The 20,943-nt window shown below is 46.1% G+C and overlaps 1 protein-coding gene across 2 annotated transcripts in view; it reads right to left on the minus strand.

Annotated features, from left to right (window-relative positions):
• The window catches only part of LOC146045385 (dual specificity protein phosphatase 22-A-like), a 69,680-nt gene that overhangs the window by 33,091 nt on the left and 15,646 nt on the right, over positions 1-20,943 (minus strand). For both annotated transcript variants that reach the window (XR_014465426.1, XM_083164169.1), the window contains one exon: positions 15,282-15,331. Coding sequence is in view for 1 of the 2 variants with exons in the window: in XM_083164169.1 (XP_083020295.1) it covers positions 15,282-15,331 (50 nt within the window). In the remaining variant the exon portion in view is untranslated. The remainder of the gene's footprint in view (positions 1-15,281; positions 15,332-20,943) is intronic.

Below are 20,943 nucleotides of genomic sequence, written 5' to 3' on the forward strand. Positions count from 1 at the left end.
AATAAATACATTTAAATGTAATTGTGCAAAAACAAATTAGAAAAGAATCTCTGCTGCCTCAGTTCTGCAAAAGTTATTGCGTAATGCAATGCTTAGAAAAAGGGCAAAAATAGATGGATGAATAAGGTTTCCTTCCTGTGGGAGATCTGCAGTCAAAAATGGTAGAAAATAATAAAAAATACAGATGCCATTATGTAAAGTCAATGCAACATTAGCTATCATTTATAGTTTTCAGCATATAACACTGATAAGAATATTCAAATAAGAGTATAGCACAAATCTAACAAATACAATGATTTTACAGTGGGTGCAAGATTTTTGCTATTCAAGGAATGGGATCATTCGTCAGACTGCATTTAGGTCTACAGTCATTAGGTCGACCCCACTAGGTCGACTGGCAGGAAGGTCGACCTGACTTAAGGTCGACATGGGCCAAGGTCGACATGACTTAAGGTTGAATTTGCATAAAGGTCGACTGGTCATAAGGTCGACATGGGTTTTTCACTGTTTTTTGATCCGAATGTCGACACAGTCGACATGGACACAGTTGGCAATGAGAATCGGACCCTCGCATCGCTCGCTTCGCTCGCAATGCTTCGGGCACGGTGCCTCGCTGCGCTCGGCACACTATTTTATTCTCCCACCACGCCCTAGTGGATGGTAGGGCATGAAATACCGCCTGTCGGCACATGTCGGCTCAAAAAACAGTGAAAAACCCATGTCGACCTTATGACCAGTCGACCTTCCTCATGTCGACCTTTATGCAAATTCGACCTTAAGTCATGTCGACCTTGGCCCATGTCGACCTTAAGTCAGGTCGACCTTCCTGCCAGTCGACCTAGTGGGGTCGACCTAATGACTGTAGACCTAAGTTCATTCTAATAGATGACCGCATCCCCTATTCAACTGGGTACTGGTGTTTTTCATGTTTTTTTTTCAAAGCACGACCAATTTTTCATAAAATCCATATATGTTAGGAAAGATTAACAGGAATTTCTCTGGAACTGCAGCAGCAAACCCCTATGATTAATGAAGCAATTAGAAGTTTACAATTATTTTAATTAGTACAATTACTAAACTTCCAAAGCACTGCATTCTACCCCAGGTCTTCTCTCTAGACTGGTGTGCACAGGTATGTACTGCCCCTAAACCCCCTCTCAGCACACTACACTTTCTCTCACCCTAAACCCCGCCCCATCCCAGTACACTCTACACTGACTACCTCTGCTGGCCTTCACCCCGCTCCCTGCACAAACTACACTACATGGTCACCGCTACCCTGCACCTGTATCTGTCACAGGGTACCTGAAACAGAGGAATGTTCTGCAAATCTATAGATAAGTCAGTAATGTAATAATCTGCTGTAACAATTTCTACATTTTACAAAGAAGCTAATAACCTTCATCGAATTATGTTATCTGGGCAGATACAACAAATAGAATAACGAAATGACTGCCATAGGCATGTAGTGGGTTAAACATCCAAGGCTGTGTGCACCTAGGGAAGCATGTGACTCGGTCCAATAAGGAAATTTTTTCCTGAAAATTTCCCACCCTCCCTCCCCTTTTTGCTTAATGGTGGGTGGGTGCTTAATTGTGTTTGCTGATTGGAAGGAAATAACTGCAGGTTAATTGAATTAGGTTTTCATTAAGTGCTGATTCTGTGCACACAGTTTGTTTTTCGGTGCGCTCGCCTTCATTGACTATCACCCACTCGGGGACAGCGACACCACCTGGACGGGTGAGCAGCCAATGTAGAAGGTTGAGCGGATACCGCTTGTTGTTAGTGAATGTTTGTTTACTTCAGTTGTGGGGTGGAGATTAGATAATTAGCCGTTCTTTCTTGCCACCACTTATTAATTAATTATAATACAATTAAAGTGCTTTAAATAAATTCAGCTAACACTTTCTGCCAAGACTAAGGGGATTATTCTAGTTCACTCTTTCTGACAAAATCCTTCTTAGATGGACAAAACCATGTGCACTGCAGGTGGGGCAGATGTTACTTGTGCTGAGAGAATTAGATTTGGGTGGGGTTTTACTTCAAAGTGAAATCTATATTGCAGTGTAAAAATAAAGCAGCCAGTATTTACCCTGCACAGAAACAAAATAACTCACCCAAATCTAATTCTCTCTGCACATGTTACATCTGCCCCCCTGCAGTGCACATGGTTTTGTCCATCTAAGAAGGATTTTGTCAGAAAGAGTGAACTAGAATAACCTCCTAAGTCTCCGAGTCTTTATTTTAGGTTTAACAAGGGGGTTTGTAACCTGCGCTCACAAAGGTTTGTATATACTAGTTTGTAAGCTCATCAGAGCAGGGCTCTCTTCCCTCCTGTTGTCAAAGCCCACTTCTCTTCACATTTCACTCTCAGCTCTCCCATATTCAAACACTCAGTAACCATCTTTGTCCGCATACTCATCTCCATCATTGGCCACGAGCCTCTGGAAGTATGTTGATTGAGTCCTCACTACTTATATTTAAGCTGTAATGTGTTTTGAACTGTGGCGCTCTTCACCTGTACTCTATTTTTATTATTTATTCAATGTAATACTGTTTTGTCTCCCTGTACTGTTCCTTTGTACAGTGCTGCAAAACACTTGTGGCGCCTTATAAATAAAATGATAATAATTGTTACCAAGTCCAGGATGGGGGTAATTGGTAGGTATGGTGGGGTCAGGGCAGGGCCGGCGCCACCACTAGGCAAACCTAGGCATTTGCCTAGGGCGCCGGCCACTGGAGGGCGGAAAATGCCGCCCGGGTACCTGTCCTACCGGCGCTGTCTATTTCAATCTGGCGGCGGAGGCAGCGGGGGTCCCTGCAGTCTATTAAAAATCACGAGCGCTATCCGCCGGGCTATGCGGAAGCGCTTCTAGTGTGAAAACTCTGGCAGCACGGCGCACGCTGATCTCAGCCAAACAGCGTGCTGCCAGAGTTTTCACACTAGAAGCGCTTCCGCATAGCCCGGCGGATAGCGCTCGTGATTTTTAATAGACTGCAGGGACCCCCGCTGCCTCCGCCGCCAGATTGAAATAGACAGCGCCGGTAGGACAGGTACCACCCCACACCTCACACACACCACCCACACACCCACCCCCCACCCCCCCCCCCCCCCCCGGCACCGGGGCGCCCCCAGCCCGACTCGCCTGGGGCGCCTCCGGTGCCTTGCACCGGCCCTGGGTCAGGGTAGGGAAGGTCAGGCTCGGTCTCTCAGGGTAGATGGATGGGATGTGGCAGATGGGTGAATCAAAGGGGGGAAACACTAGAAGGGGGGGTCAGCAGGTAGAGTCACAGTCTGAGTCAGAATCGGGCAGGTAAAGTGGCGCGGGAGGCTGTCGTCCCTTCCACCCCGCGGTACACTCTTACCTGTCTTCCAGGTCCCTCGCTGCCCTCGCTACTGCTCTGTGTTGTGGAAGTGTGGTCTTGCTTCCGGGTCCTACCACGGCCCTCCGGGCTTTGGTGTGGCCGTAAAGTGAGAGGTATCGCAAGATCCCGCTCACCCGCGACCTCCACCGGGCACCGTGCGCTGGACTCTCCGTTCCTGGGAGGAGACTTGTGTGAAAAGATCAGTATGCTTCTCCAACGCGTGTCGGTTGTCCTAAGCCTTCTTCAGGGAAAAAGGCTAAGGACGGCCGACACGCGTTGGAGAAGCATACTGGCGGAGGTTGAGGTCGCAGGTGAGCGGGATCTCGCGATACCGCTCACTTTACGGCCACATCAAAGCCCGGAGGCGCCGTGGTAGGACCCGGAAGCAAGACCGCACTTCCACAACACAGAGCAGCAGCGAGGACAGCGGGGGACCTGGAAGACAGGTAATAGTGTACAGCGGGGTGGATGGGACGCCAGCCTCCCGCTCCACTTTACCTGCCTGATTCCAACTCATGCTGTGACCCTCCTTCTTGTGTTTCCCCCCTTTGTTCACCCATCCGCCAGGGACATGAGCCATGGGGTACATGCCGGCATTATACACATGCGCAGCAGTATATACTGCTGGATATTCACTGAGTTTTAATAAGGGATGTGCAAAAAAGGTAGCCAGGTGAGACACTGCCTCACCTGCCATAGACTTTTTACTCCTGAGTTTTGACTATAAAATTATTAGAATAATAAAAATAAGTTTTTTTTATATATATTCTTTGTATTTTTTACATACTTTAGAAACTCAAAACTGCAGCATATACAATAGTATGACAGGAAAGGCTGTGCCTCACCTGCCTCACCCGCCTCACCCCACCACATGCCACAGCAGCCCCATCTACCCTGAGAGACACAGGCCGACCGAGCCTGACCTTCCCTACCATGACCCCACCATACCTACCAATTACCGCCATCCTGGACTTGGAGAATAAAAAGTTTAAGTTTTATACCTAGAAAACTCTCAAGGTATTAACTCTGTTAAACACTGTCTCTTGCCACCACTGTGCATTTAACACACACTATCTCATATATACAAACCTTTGTGAGCGCAGGTTACAAACCCCCTTTTTTTACATTGTTTCTCTGTGAGGCAGGTCTCCTCACACGTAACCAGCAGCCCCCATACAAAGTATATACAGTAACAGTGAGCGCAAGCTACAAAACCCTGTACTTTTATTTTAGGTTTAGATAAGTAAGTTTAAGGTCACACTTCAGATGCTAGGATGTTTAGTTATCTGTATGTGCACTGGATACATTTGTATTTTAGGCTAACAACATAAATAAGCTGATTGGATGACAGAATCTTCTGGAAGCAGATATTCCATATAACAGGGACGGTACTTGTGTAGTTTCACGGCGGCAGTTACATAGTCAGCGTAGTGTCCCTGTCAGAATCAGCGTAGTGTTCCCGCGGCCAGCGTGCTCAGCGTAGTCAGCTTGTGTCTGGGACTGTGTGTAAGTTCACACCTAACCAGAGCTTACGCAGTTAGCGTAGTCAGTCAGCGTTACACAGTTAGCGTAGTTAGTCAGCGTTACGCTGTTAGTGTAGTCAGTCAGAGTTGCGCTGTTAGCGTAGTCAGTCAGCGTTGTGTCAGCACTTATTACATTGTGTGGGAACTATTGACCATTTTTAACCTGCCTGACATGACAGGTGTAAATGTGTGAACGCGTATTACTTGGCGTGTATTCCGCATCCGCTCGCCACTCTTCGGGCTTGCCACAATTTATAAAATCAACGCCACACCGACGTGGATAGTGGGGGTATGAACAGGTCGGGAGGACGTGGGGCTCGCTGCATTCGCCACGCTTCGGGCTGGCGTGGATAGTGGGGGTTTGAAATGGAGGTATTTGCCAGTATGTAACATGGATCACTTGCAAATGCGGCCTTTATTGTACATTTGCACACCACACACCCCTTTGTGCACGAGACGCACGCGCTACCGAACCCCTAACCCTGTCCGTCTCCCTGAAGCGGACACGGGCAGGGTTGCCATATCCTGCCGCAAGAATTACTGAGACGAGACGCTTGTGCGTCTCAGGCAGATGGCGTGCCTCTCTGCCAGCGCCCGCATGATTGCCTCTCTGCCGGCGTCCGCCAGCGCAGGGGATCTGGCAGTTACCGGCGCTGTGTGAGAGGCGCTCACTAGGCTTGCCAGAGACATTATGGTGACTACGTTGCCTGGCGGGGACACTATGTTGACTATACAGGGCTGCCGCTGGGACACTACGCTGGCTACATTAGGCTGCCATTGGGCTACGCTGACAGCGTAGTGTAAGGTGCCGCCGTGAAACTACACAAGCACCACAGGGACTGCTCACACTGCATGTCACCCTCAGTAAATGTAGCACTACATGCAGGATGATATGACCAGTATCTGCCTTTGTAGTATGTATATGCAAACATATGTCTGTCTCCTGATTGTTTTCCCTGCAAATCTCTTTCAGTTGTTGGTCACTGCGACATTCAACCATGAAGGCAGTGGCTGGACACTGGCAGATATGGACAAACTCTTATTAATTTCTATTTACAGAGCATGTAAGAAAAAGTCCAGTAGTGCAGTCCCTGTCATGTGATACAGCATGCCCTAACGGGCCTACATTTGTGGGTTACACGAGGTGCAATGTTTCGTGGAAAGGGAAGTGGCTGCGGGGTCAGACTGTGAGGCTGAAAAGTGGCAGATTCTAGGGAATGGGGAGGAAGTGTAACTTCAGAGAAAAAGTGTTGTGTTCCTAAAAGAAGACAAATTGGGCAAGCTGCTGATCAGCTGCCAGAACCCAGAGCTGACCCACTCGTCTCCTTCCCAGATGGCAATATTGTAAATCTCTGTTCCAGGACAGAGAATCATACCTCTGCTATTGGTTGTAACTCAAAAATGTGTAAATAAAGATTAACAATATACAGGTTGAGTATCCCTTAACCTTACATCCCTTATCTGAAATATTCCGGACCCCCCCCCCCCCCCCCCCCCGCACCGTTTTTTCCACTTAACTCGTCCCCTGGTTGCCATTGGAATCCTCTTGAGCGGCATCCCCGGTCCCAAGGATGCATTGCACGGGTGTGCCGGTGACGTCAACAGCCCACTCACTCAATGCATTCTTGGAACCGGGGATGCTGCTGAAGAGGATTCCGATTGCCGCCGTGGATGCCAGGGGACACCGTGGACATCAGGGGACCAGGTAAGTATGAAAAAAACCTCTGAAATCCGCAAAAATCTCTTATCTAAAATGCTTGTGGTCCTGAGCATTTCGGATAAGGGATACTTAACTTGTAATATGTAACAGGGTTTTGCATATGATCAAGGGCGTATCTACCATTGGTGGTGAGGGTGCAGCTACTATGTACCCCAGAACTGTAAGGGGCCACCTTCCCAGTGAAACTTGCACATATTATATACATTTTTTCACCATTGTGGTTGCAATGGGCCTACAAATATCTAGTTACGCCCTTGAGAATGATAATTTCATGATGAGCACATTGATTATACCATCCAACTTTGTGTGTTTGGACCGCTATACCAAATGTGTTATTCACAAAGTTCACAATTTTGTTCCAAAAAAGCGCTACTTCCCCACACTGCTAAAAGTTGTGGAAATAATCAGTACTTTGTGCGTGACATTTAGGGCAGTCCCAAGATTCCTACGTGACAATATGGGCCCTTTGAGCTTGGGTTATATGGGCTCTATGTAAGAGTTTAAGGTGTGTTTATTGTAGGGATGCAGAGTGAACAAAGGTAAACACCTTACGGCAGTGGTTCCCAAACTGTGTGCCGTGGCTCCCTGGGGTGCCTCGGGACACATGCAGGGGTGCCGCGGCTTGGTGGTCTAGGACCAACTCAAATTATGGTTAATCATTAATGGTTAATTATTTATGAGCAAAACCAGTGCTGGTAGCTGGCAATCATAGAATGTGTACCAACAGAAGCAAATCCTGCCCTTTACCACATAACTGCCACTAAGAATCGCATATAAACCCAATCTAAATTTAAAAAAAAATTGACCTAGGGGTGCTGTGAAAAAAAGTCTGATTCTCTAGGGTGCCGTGAATCAAAAAAGATTGGGAACCCCTGCCTTACGGTTATGTTTAAGTAGGTTTCCAAATCGGTCAGGTCTGGAAGGTCTTTTTGCCAGGCTAGAAATGTACGGTTCCACAACTTAGAGGTGGTTGCTTGTTTAGCTGCGGCATAATAATACCGCAATTTAAACATACCAGTACGTGAAAGCAGAATCTGGGAATTAATATGATCAGTGGCATCGGGTGTAGCCATTGCTTTGGGCATGGTTTGGATGAAATGTCGCGCTTGCAGATACAAAATACAAGCAGATATAAGCAACTGTCTGTGGGTGATTCCAAATGTATCTTTCAGGTCAGAAAAAGGAAGCATCCTGCCTTCAGGGTCGAAGACCTCTCGTATTGGCATATTCCTTGATCCCTCCAATTACGAAAGGCTGAGTTATGTAGCCCCGGTATAAATAAAGGATTGCCCCAGAGAGTTGTAAAAACAGATGAAGAAGGGCATCGCCCTATCTCTTTATTTGTATGCAAGAGGAATATGTATTCTAAAATAAAACATGGTACTTGTATACCTTCACGGCTCCCATCGCATGCCATTTGTAGTGGCATGCGATGCGATGCAATTTTACCGGGGTTTTTATGCATCTGTGATAAAAATCGCATGCCATGCAATGGCATGCGATTTTGATCACAAATGCATCCCAATGCATTTAAATTAGTAGCAAACATGTGAAATGCACCCCAAATGTCGTTTTTCACACTGTATCACCCCCACTTTCAACGCCAACCCGAAGCGTGGCGAGCGCAGCGAGCCCGCGAGGGGCGGCGGTACATGTCCTACGACCTTTTCATACCCCCACTATCCACGTCGGCGTGGAGTTGAGAATAGAAAGTGTGGCGAGCGCAGCGAGCCACCGAGGCCGAAGCGTGGCGAGCGGACGCGGGTACCTTCACAGGTATCCGTGTCCCCTCGCGGGCTTCACAGGTATCCGTGTCCCCTCGCGGGCTTCACAGGTATCCGTGTCCGCTCGCCACTATTCTCAACTCCACGCCGACGTGGATAGTGAGGGTATGAAAAGGTCGTAGGACGCGTACCGCCGCCGCTCGCCACGCTTCGGGTTGGCGTTGATAGTGGGGGTGGTACAGTGTGAAAAATGACATTTGGGGTGCATTTTACATGATTTTAACACATGTCCATGATTTCAGTGAAAAATTACATCACATGCGATCGCGGGAGCCGTGATACTACACAAGTACCTAAAACATTTTGCAGGAATTGAGAGGGATTGTCTTTTTTTGTGAGAGTGCATGAAGGCGCTCGGTGAGAATGGATGGAATTTATCTAATTCCAGATAGTAATTCACAAAGATAGAGCGTTTCCAGAACCAGTCTGTAATGTAACTGAAATGGGTTGCTCTGCTGTATGCAGCGGGGTCAGGGACTGCTAGGCCCGCCTCCTCGTTTGGTAGTTTTAATTTAGCATAAGAAATTGTTTGAAAGAAAACATTTGAAAGCTGATTCTACAAGGGCACGATCTGATTTAGATAGACTTATCGGTAGAATTTGCAGTACATATGATAGTTTTGGAAAAATAATAGATTTGATCACTGCGGCTCTGCCCAATAAAGACAGTGGGAATTCGAGCCAATCCGTAAGTAATCTCAGCATGGATGAAATGATTGGGGTAACATTCCTCTTGTATAACTGCTGAAGTTTAATGGGGATATAAATTCCTAAATACTTTAACGCCAATGAAACTGTTTTAAATTGGGACATCATGGGGTGAGTGTTAAATCCAGACACCCCTCCATTTATCAGGAGAATCTCAGCCAAACAAGTAGTTTACCCTATAACCAGCAAATGAATCAAACTCACTATAACGGACACAATAGTGGGTACTGAGGTCAAGGGGGTCTGAAATAAATAACAACATATTATCCGCGAATAAAGCAATTTTACAATGGGTGTTTCTCACCTTTATACCCATGAATGAGGACAGTTGTCTTAGGGCCACGGCCAGGGGTTCTAGGGCTAGTGCAAAGAGCAGTGGTGACAGAGGGCACCCCTGACAAGTGCCTCTTTCTATAGTGAAGGGTGTGGAGAGGTACGGCCTACCTAATATCTGAATGGCAGGGCTAGTGTATAAATTGGTTAATAATCAGACAAACTCCTCCGAGGCCCCAAACTGCCGCAAGGTTTCAAATAGGTGATCCCAAGTAACTAACACTTTTTCTGTGTCTAGTGATAACACTATGTTGGGAGTACCGGAATCAGAAGGTTCCAGGAATTGTTTTATTGTGAGGACTTTGCGGATATTAGTGACTGATTGCCTCCCCCATATAAAGCCAGTCTGGTCAGGGTGGATCAGTGTTCGCATAAGTAATTTTAACTTGTTGGAAACTATCTTCGTAAGAATTTTATAGTCCGCATTCACTAAAGAAATTGGAGGATATGAGCCTGGCAGCTCAGGATCCCTCCCAGGTTTAGGCAAAAATTTGATAAGTGGGGAATTAAAGTGTTGTGGTATCTGCCACCCCAATAATATAACATTAAATAGCTCTTTAAGGGGTTCCACTATTTTTGTAGATAATATTTTTGTAAAATTCATTGGAGAGTCCATACGGTCCAGGTACCTTACCACCTTTTGAGACCGCCGATAACTGATTGAATCTACTCCCGTAGTCACCGGACACGTAAAAGATGACACTTGGGATTCAGACATTTGGGGTAGGGTGATTTTGGACCAAAATTATTGTTTTCTAGATGCATCAATATCTTGCAAAGAATATAGATCAGAGTAATAGGATTTCAATAGTGCGGTAATCTGTGAGTTTGTGCGAACCAGGTGACCGTCTGGGTTGCATAGTGCCAGTATAACCTTCGTTGGGTGTCTGCCTTTTAACAAGTTGGAGAAAAGTTTACTAGATTTGTTCCCATGTTTATGAAACGCTGAATCTTTGTGAAATGTATATCTTTATTCCATCCTTGACATCGTATTGTCAAATAGGGTTTTGGGATGGTAATAAATAGGTTTAGTTGTGGGATTAGGATCAGATCTAAAATCTTGATATGCTGCAGTCGTATTGGATTGTACCTCTAAATATTCAGAATTAATCTGTTTGTCAAGTGCAGTAATAAAACACCACACCCGTTATGAACGGCTTTGCCGCCTGCCAAAAAAAGCATGGGGTTTTCCTTTTCGCAATCCGCATTGTTAAATTTATAGTCCATCCACGCAGGTTCCAGTACACTTCTGAACTTAAAGGAGTTTGTCAGATGGGAAGGGAAACTCCATTGGTGAATAGGGCCTTTGTCTGTGTGGATGGAGAATTTGAACCAGCACAAAGCATGATCAGATAAATGTATAGTTTCCATACTGGCATCAACAACCCTAGAAAACAAAGAGTGAAATCATAACGTAATTAATTCTAGAGAGCACACCATGAGCCACGGAGAGACAAGAATAGTCCCTCCCCAGTGGGTGGCAGGTCCTCCATACATCAACCACACTGAGTTCACCCATGAACGCCCTAATACCCGCCCTCGGTAGTTTAGCACGCGACAATCTAGGGGTGTTTCTGTCCAGTACACTGGAGGACACCAAGTTGAAGTCTCCGCCAAGTATCAGACGAGAGCCCCCATACACAGACAGTTTAGATATAACATGTAGAAAGAACTCTCTAGAATACTGGTTGGGGGGATATATATTGCAAAAAACATATAGCACAGTGCCAACGGTGGCATCCACAATGTCTTCCAGATGGCTTTGTGCCAACTGAGTGAGTGACAACAGGCAACCGTTGTTTAATAAGTATTATGACCCCACGTACTTTAGCCAAGTAGGAGGAGTGAGCCAGCACCGACCAACCCAGCATGTGTAGCTTAACCACCTCTGGGGAGAGAAAATGCGTCTCCTGAAGGAGTGCAATATCAATCGGCATCTTGCTTAAATACATTAACACCTTCTTTCCTTTATAGGCGAGTTAAACCCACCGATATTCCATGTACCTATGGCTAGACTATCCAATATGCATTAACGTGGGTAGGATGTGAAGAGACAATAATATAACGATACACTTATGAAATTGCCCAGTAATGTACATAGCAAGAGGCTTGGGTGTGGCCAGGAGACATACAGATACATGACCCAACAGGGAAGAGACAAAGACAGGGGATAAAACACATATAACATAAACATGCAAATCAAAATCAGAACCTGGGCGACCACAGCACCCTTTGGTTCATTAGATAGATCAGCGCTTCCGAGAGAAAAATGGATTTAGTATTCAGCAACAACAACAAGAGAGAACAACTCCTAGCTCGATCCGGCTAGTGAGCAATAAAGAACGTAACTCATTAAACGCGTCCTAGAGTCCAACGCAGTCCAAAGAACAATGTAGGTGGCAACATTAATATATTGGAGTAGTTGGTACTGCTATATTAATGTCAGTAATACAGGCCCATCCGGTAATGGTGCGATAGAAGTAAGCTGAACCGATGCCTATAGGTGCACAGTCAGGGGCAAACAGAAGTAGTAGCGGGGCAAGTCCCAGGATCATCAGGTAGAAGTAGATGGGTAGGCTGAGCGGGCCGTGCGTGTGTGTGTGTGTTCTAGGAAAAGATTAGCCAACAAAAATTCTTTGTATGTGTCCCCATTAAACATACAGAGTTTGGCTGGGTTTCCTAGAATCCTTGAAAAGTCGGGAGCAGATAGGAGAAAAGGCCTTCCTTGCCCTGGTGACTTTGGCAGAGTGGTCCTGAAATATACAGATTCTCGAGCCTTCCCATAATATCTGAGATTTTTTTCCTGGATGCCTGCCATGGGGAAGTACGGATGATGTAGTGGTTAGCATTACTGCCTCACAGCGCTGAGGTCATGGGTTCGATTCCCACCATGGCTCTAACTGTGCAGAGTTTGTATACTCTCCCCATGCTTGCGTGGGTTTCCTCTGGGTACTCCGGTTTCCTCCCACAGTCCAAAAATATACTGGTAGGCTAACTGACTCCCAACAAAATTAACCCTAGAATGTCTGTGTGTGCGGGTACATGTGGCAGGGACTGATGTGAATGTTCAACTATACTCTGTAAAGCGCTGCGGAATATGTGTGCGCTATATAAGAAACTTAATAAATAAATAAAATAGGTTTTCCTCATGTAGAAAGTTCATAGAGCACAATATGACCACATGGGGCCGCCTCTTGTGCCCCCCTGCGCAAGGCCAAGGCGGTGGACCCGTTCCACCACAAGGCCCATGCAAGAGTCTTGTATATCCAGCAACTTCGGGAGGGTAACCTGGAGGAAATTATACTGGACTTCATCTGGGACCAGGGACGGATTTGCCACTAGGCCCGTTAGGCACGGGCCTAGGGGCGGCACAAATTAAGGGCGGCAGGCAGCCAGGACCCGTCCCCCAGCTCCTGTCTCCCCTTACAGCCGCAGGGTTATAGCATGTGTCCAACACCGGCATCCTGCCCGGGATTGTGCCACCCCAGCGCCGGGCACCGCACGCGTGAAGCCCACTCACACTCGTCACAGAGCGCTGTCACTCTTGTGGGAGTTGCTTATCGCGGGGCAGAGCGTACTGTTATACATTGCTCCCTGCTTCTGCCTTCTTCTAACTTCTCTCCTCCCTCCTCGCCGGCATCGGTAGCCCTGCTCAGCAACAGGCGCCCCATGTCAGGAGGACGGGCAGATGAGCTTCGCCGGTGGTTCCCGGCATTCATCCAGCGTCCCAGTGGCCTCCCCCGCTGCCCCTCGGGCAGGCACAGGATTGTGTGTGGCCGGCAGCCTCGGCCTGTCAGGGGGCGCTGCTGGGTGTGTGTACCGCTACTGCTGCTGGCGGGGGAATGACAGGGGGAGTGACAGCGGTCACACAGCACAGGCTGCGGCGGCTACAGCGTCTGCGGGAGCAGGTGAAGAGGCTGACCGGCCGAGTGGAGGCGCTGAGGGGGGGACTAAAGTGTGGTGCCTAGGGGCGGCCTGACCCCCAAATCCGGCCCTGTCTGGGACTAAATATCAAATACTGCCTGGTCTAATTTGGCAGAGTGCATCTCCATTATGGGCCCCATTGTCTCCTGGATAGCTTTAACTATTTCCCTGTAGGTGACAGGGGGTGACACTGGTGTGGTGTGGGTACCTTCAGTGCCTGGACACAGGCTGACATTCTCCTCTGCTGAGAAGTCTTAGGCAGCAGGGTCTGGGACAGTCTGGCGGCGGCCATGTCTGAATCAGCCTGGCACTTCTCAGACTGAAAGCGCTGTGACTTGGGCGGCATGGATAAGGACAAGAATTTGTCCATCGGCTGCAGGGTGATAGCGGGTGTATGCGCGGGATGCTGCGGCGCGACGGTAACCACCGAAGCTGCTGTGTAGCGGTGAATAGCCCAGCTGGCAGCGGAGCTCTCACTTCAATAGGCCATCCACATGATAGCCGGAACTGGAAGTCTCTAACTGAACCTTTTTAACGATTTGGAAACCATTTAGCTATAGGATCTGTTTTACAAATTTTAACGTCATCTGGATGCTTGTCTGCTGAGATTTTTCAGGTCTGGCATATAATATTGACAATCCTATTAGAGAAGACAGAGGCCTTGAGCTCCTGTCATTTCAAATGCTGTGGAAGATAAATGACAGATGCTGGTTGCTCATTTTTTCTCTGCGTTATTGCTGTTCTATTCTTGCTACATGTTTCTCCTCGTTACTGTTCTGCACAGCTTTATACATCTCCCCATAATACTGTAAGCCACCATTACCAGATTGTAAGCTTGCAGCAGGGCCCTCCTACCTCCAAGTCTGTCTGTTGTTACCCAGTTTGTTTTATCACTGTCTACTAAAGCGCAACGGAATCTGCTGCGCAATATAAGAAACTGTAAATAAATAAATAAATAAATAATAGTGCCCTATTGACTGCATATTGCAGATGAAGAGGTAAAAGGAAAGGAAAGCTCTCACACTCCACAACTCTAATTTTTGCTTTCTTTTTTTTTTTACTCACTGCAAACTTTTCATTAAAGTAGCTTTCACATTTTGATTAGATTGTAAGTTCTTGTGACAAGAAAGTGTGTGCATTGTCGCATTTAATACCGACAAACAAAAAAAACTGTGTTTACTGAGGGCATTCATGTGTTGGTGGAAGACACGTTAATGGTCTGGGGATGTTCAGTGACCTATAATGAGCCCTCTGTGGCATTTTCCATTGTCTGCTGATACCCCATTCACACCAGCCTAAATTCCCGGGTTGAATCCGGGAACAACCCGGTACTAGCGCTGGTGTGAAAGGTTCCCGCGACAAAATCCCAGGCAAATTTCAACCCGGCTAGGTACCAGGGTTGTTCCCGGGTTCAACCCGGGGACCTGGCTGGTGTGAAAGGTACAGGGTATACTTACCCGGGTTGCCGTGTCCTCCGTGTCCTGTCCATCGGGAATTCATGCAGGCGGCGGTCGCAAATGACGAGACAGCCGGTGGATGATGATGACGCAGCTCTCCGGCGGCAGTGAGGACGCCGGAGAGCTGCGTCATCTTCATCCGCAGCCTGTCCCGTCATTTGCGCCGCCGCCTGTGTGGATCCCTGGCCTGCACGGAGGACCAGCAACCGGGGTGAGTATTCTCCCCACCTCCGCCGCCATCCCGACGACTGCCCGCCTCCTCCCCACCTCCTGCCGGTCTCCTTTCAGGGACATTTCTGGTGTGAATGGGTCCAAACCCGGGAATGTCCCTGCTTGTCCCGGGAACTGAATTCCCGGGTTTGTCCCTGCATTTCTGGTGTGAATGGGGTATAATAAAGACGAAACTCGTTGGTATTGTCGATGCACCATTCTCCTATGGATACAAACCGCAAAAACTGACAACTTACAGATTCTCGCTGCTTGAATCAGAGGCTGCTACACACAGATAGGTCATTTCCTGGAAGAGAAATAACAGACATAAATAAATATCCCAGCACCGCTGACAGCAGACCGTCGGAAATAGAAATAGTTTATTTCACTGCATTAACCTGCATTACCCATTATCAGTAACATACAGTATAACAGCTACTGTACATGGACACAAATACATTCCAATTAAAGTGATAGATATTCCCACCTGATGCACAGTGCCACTTACCTACTTATTGCTAGCATTTTGTACAGAGGCAACTCTCTTGTAATGCTGGCCTGCTGCACAGCACCGCTTTTATTCCTAATACTGACCTGCTGCACATCACCACTTTTATTCCTAATACTGACCTGCTGCACAGCACCGCTTTTATTCCTAATAATGACCTGCTGCACAGCACCACTTTTTTTTCAAAAAGTTTTTATTGACAGAAAAATCAATAAAACACATTACAATGCGAATGAGTCAGGTAACAAAATAAGTTGATCATGGTCAAACAATAATAACTGACGGTACGATGTATATCAACAGCGTAATAACATAGTATATGACAGCATCTACATGCAAACATCAAAAATCACTTGTTAGAAAGGGGGGTCTTTACTCAAAGATTCCGGGCCAGATTCTCTTGCTTCAAAAGTAATAAAATGGAGAGTGATAAACAGCTAGCCAATCAGCTCCTACCTGCCATGTCACAGACTGTGTTTGAAAAATGTCAGACAGGAGCTGATTGGCTGGCTGTTTATCACTCTCCATTTTATCACTTTTGAAGCTTAGAGAGTCCTAATACTGACATGCCACTCAGAGGCGTAAGTTTATCCCAGTTGACCGGAAGCAAGTTAGAATTTTGTGCTTGTTCCTTTAAAAAAGGTGTGACAATGGCCAGTGGATCAGGGTCAGACTCACAAGATTCAACCTTCTGCAGCCTAAATCAGCGTTATCGGTGGGTCCCATGTCAGAGTCCAGCAGCATCGGCGGGTGCACCTTTGCTTGCTGCAGCATAGGCTAAGCAGTACCAGGCAGGAACCATCCTTTCCTTTATTGCAGCTGTTAGCAGGGCTCCTGGGACAGTGCCAGTTAATTCTTCTGTAGTAAAAGGTGCATCACAGAGCTCCACTGGAAGAGGAGATGTCACACTTGTATCCTGCTGTGAACCACACAGGTGCTTCTATATACAGTACAGTATGCAGGCGCCCCTTTTACAGCTTTGAGCCCGGATGCAGGAGTCTCCATTACCTCTGAGAGTTACACCCCTGGTCCCACTTTCATTCCTATTACTGACCTCCACACATCACCACTTTTATTCCTAATACTGTCCTGCCATCATCGGAGGTTGCCATTGGAACCCATGCCAGAATTTACACTATTGGGCTGCCAAGGTGTGTCACAGTGTAATACATTTACTTAAAGTTTTATTTCATTGCATTTTACAAGTGGTTGTTTTGCACTTTATATCTGAGGCTTTCATTGGTGATGAAAACAAAAATATATTTTCTACAGTATATCCCACAGATTCCCACAACAATCTGCCTTTATTGGGTAATGAAGGACTAACACTGCGTGTGGACTGTAGGATCTGCGTGACTGTAGGGGGGGGAGAAAGTGAGCAGGAAGCACATTCAGAGGTAACATCTGCAGCTTATAAATAGCCCCAGGAAAGGCTCTCGCTCCTCACCACACACAGATACACACAACACAAACACCCATCTTATTTAGCATTGTCACCCCCCTCCTATGATTTGTGTCCCTTATATAAGCTGCCATGTTCTGTCTGTGAGCATCAATCATGTTATAGCCAAGGCTTAATGACCCTCAGCCAATTCAAAGCTTTGTTGGCTGTAATTGTTTGTTTACTAAATCAATGCACAAATTGTTACATTAAAGAGCTTCTAAGAACATTGACATATGTCAGATTTAACCATGAGCGAGTTTATGTTTTCTACGCATCTTAACACTATTTGCCTTGGAAAGAGCCACCCGATAAACTATAAAGTTGTACAACGCTATAGTACAGGTGCCCACCATCACTCAGAACTGATTGCGTAGCTACGAATTTGCAGGCCAGGTGATAATTGATAGAGTACACATGCGCGAGGCCTTCGTGCAATAAAATCCTACACATTTTTTTTCACCGCTGGCCTTACGCTAGTTGATTGACAGGAAGCCAGAGTGCATGCTTGCCTAGGCATATGAAGGGAGGGATTTTACTCTGACTGGGCGGCTTATGCAGGGCCGGCGCCACCACTAGGCAGCTTTAGGCATTTGCCTGTGGGCACCGGCCACTGGAGGGCGGCACTTTGTCGCAAGGCAAAGGGGCAATCAAAGTACCTAAAAGGGATTATGAAGAGCGCATAGCCACTGAAAGCAAAACTAACCCCAAGAAGTATTTCAAATACATAAATAGTAAATCGTATAATTAAGGACAACATAGGCCCACTAACTGATATCAATGGAAAAAGTTTTACGGAGGATAAGGGAAAAGCAGAAAGTTAAATGATTTCTTCTCATCACTGTTTACTAAGGGAGAGCAGACTGTGGAACGCACACATACCACAAATAGGATGAACAAGCCGGACCTTAATATTGATTTCTCTACTGAGGAAATAATATTGAGGCTCAGCAAAATCAAAACATATAAATCACCTGGGCCAGATGGGATTCATCCTAGGGTACTAATGGAATTAAGGGAGGAATTAGCTTCCCCTCTACATTATATCTTTGATAATTCACTATCATCACAAAAGATACAAAAAGACTGGAGAATAGCAGAGGTGGTGCCATTATTCAAAAAAGGAAAAAAGAAGGATCCGGCTAATTACAGACCTGTTAGTTTAACATCAACAGTGGGTAAACTATTTGAAGGATTTTTAAGAGATGGTATCCAGGAATATTTAGGCCTTCATGGTTTACTTAGTTTCTATGAAGAGGTTAGCAAAATCCTTGATAATGGAACTGCTGTAGATGTGATTTTCCTAGATTTTGCTAAAGCCTTCAACACAGTACTACACAAGAGGTTGATAAATAAAATGGAGGACATGGTATTAGGGGCAAATATCTGTAGATGGGTAGGGAACTGGCTCTGTAATAGAGAACAAAGGTCGTGAACAGTGCCGTATCAAATATGATACCAGTATTAAGTGGAGTGCCTCAGGGTTCTGTTCTAGGGCCCATTTTATTTAACATTTTTATTAACGATATTGGATGGGGTTACTCAGCAATGTATCCATTTTTGCGGACGATACAAAACTGAGCAGAGTTATTAAATCATCAGAAGATGTCACCACGCTTCAAAATGATCTTGACAATCTAGATGAGTGGGCAAAAAAGTGGAAGATGAGGTTCAATGTGGACAAATGCAAGGTCATGCACCTTGGGAGACATAACCAGTGTGCTAGTTATAACCTAAGCGGGGATGAATTGGGTAATTCAGTACTCGAAAAGGATCTAGGAGTCCAAATAGACAACAAACTGGGGTGTAGTGCTCAATGTAATATAGCAACAAAAAAGGCCAACAAAATTCTAGCATGTATTAAAAGGGGCATGGAAACTAGGGACTCAAAAGTAATTATGCCTCTGTACAAATCATTGGTTAGACCGCACCTCGAATATGGAATACAATTCTGGGCCCCACACTATAAAAAGGACATCATAGAATTAGAAAAAATCCAAAGAAGAGCAACAAAGCTTATTAGGGGAATGGAGAATTTTAGCTACGAGGAAAGATTAAGCAATATGGGACTATTTACACTAGAGAAGAGACGTTTAAGGGGGACATGCTCAACATGTATTAATATATTAGGGGCCAATATAAGGAACTGTCAAACACCCTTTTTTCTGCTAGAAAGGAATCTAGGACGCAAGGGCACGAGTTTAGATTAGAAGAAAAAAAGATTTTGCTCATCTAGAAGAAAAAAAATCTTTACAGTCAGAGCAGTCAAACTTTGGAACTCTCTTCCTGGAGACCGGGTCAGAGTGGGTAAGTGTCGGGGAGCAGGCAGGGGTTGCCTGGGGTGCTGACATGGCTTGCACTGGCCCTGGGCTTATGAAATTAAGCAGAGCAGCCATCGGGTCAGGACAACTCCCATAGTACACTGCATGAAGCATCAAATACTGCACAGAAGTCATTCAGGAGATCTAACTATTCTCTCATATATACAGGGGAGAGACTGAGGAACACAAGGTATCTGATTAAAAGGAGGCACTTTCATTATACAAAAAAGACTTACCACCATTAACGGATGCTGCCTGCTATCAGAGGACAATAGCTTGCATACCTACATATACTACAGACATAAATTAACTCATGGCAAACTCCCATGGCGATATTAGAAAAGTCCCCTAGTTTATTTGGAATTACCCCAAGATCAGATGCAATAAGTGATTAGGTTGAAGTAATGTAGCCTACGCTCATTACATTGTTATTAGGAGAGAATTCCCTGAAGAGTAATTTAGCAATATGTCTTATTAAAGTAATCAGAACAGTATTACACAGAGGCCTGGCTTCATGCCTGGTGACTAACCATGATAATACTGGTATCATCTGTAAACGCATGTCATTCCAGTGAATGGGACCTCGTTTGACATGTCATGCTGAAAATGCCACCAGTCTACATACTCTATCTGAACATACAGTGGGAACCGTGAGTCAAACCTCAGATGTTATAAGGCACAAGAACTAATTAGAGATGTTCAGTGTCAATTTATTTAATCTCTGAAACTGGTGACACAACTGATCATCAATAATATCTCTGTCTAGAGAAGGTGATAGAAAAAGGTTCCTACTGATCTCATCATCTTTCCTCCAGACAAGATCCCCTCCTCCCCCAACCTCCCTCTCTTTAATGGCAAGTGTCACACTACTCCCTTCTTAGGTCTTCCAGACTGTAGGTGTCACCTGACTCTGTCCTTTCCATCTCCTCCGACATACAACCCCTTCCTCAATCATACCGGTTATATATGCAAAGTATTTTCAGAATCGGGCCCTTCCTCATCCTTCAGGCTGCTAAAACTCTCATTCATGTCCTGGTTGTTTCCCACCTAGATTGTTGTAATATGCTCCTTTCTCGACTTGCCAGTATATCCTCAACTCTGCTGCTTCATAATGTTACTCTCTTTACTCTACCACTGCTGTCCCCTCTCTGTCGGTCACTGGCTCCCTATACCATTCCGAATTATATTCAAACTCCTCTCTCTCACTTAAAAATATCCCCACTCCTCCCGACATTTCCAGCCTCATTTCCTCCCCGCTCATCCCTACATCTCCAGGCTCATTTCCTCCCCATTTCTCCCGACATTTCCAACCTCATTTCCTCCCCTCACCTCTCTACATCTGCAGGCTCATTTCTGCTCCGCTCCTCCCTACATCTCCAGGCTCATTTCCTCCCCGCTCCTCCCTACATCTCAAGGCTCATTTCCTCTCCACTTATCCCTACATCTCCAGTATCATTTCCTCCCCACTCCTCCCTACATCTCCAGGCTCATTTTCTCCCCACTCCTCCCTACATCCCCAGGCTAATTTCCTCCCCACTTCTCCCTACATCTCCAGGCTCATTTCCTCCCCACTCCTCCCTACATCCCTAGGCTCATTTCCTCCCCACTCCTCCCTACATCCCCAGGCTCCTTTCCTCCCTGCTCTTCCC

The sequence above is a fragment of the Crinia signifera genome, chromosome 11 (genome assembly GCF_055691185.1).
Source record: "Crinia signifera chromosome 11, ASM5569118v1, whole genome shotgun sequence".
NCBI lineage: Eukaryota > Metazoa > Chordata > Amphibia > Anura > Myobatrachidae > Crinia > Crinia signifera.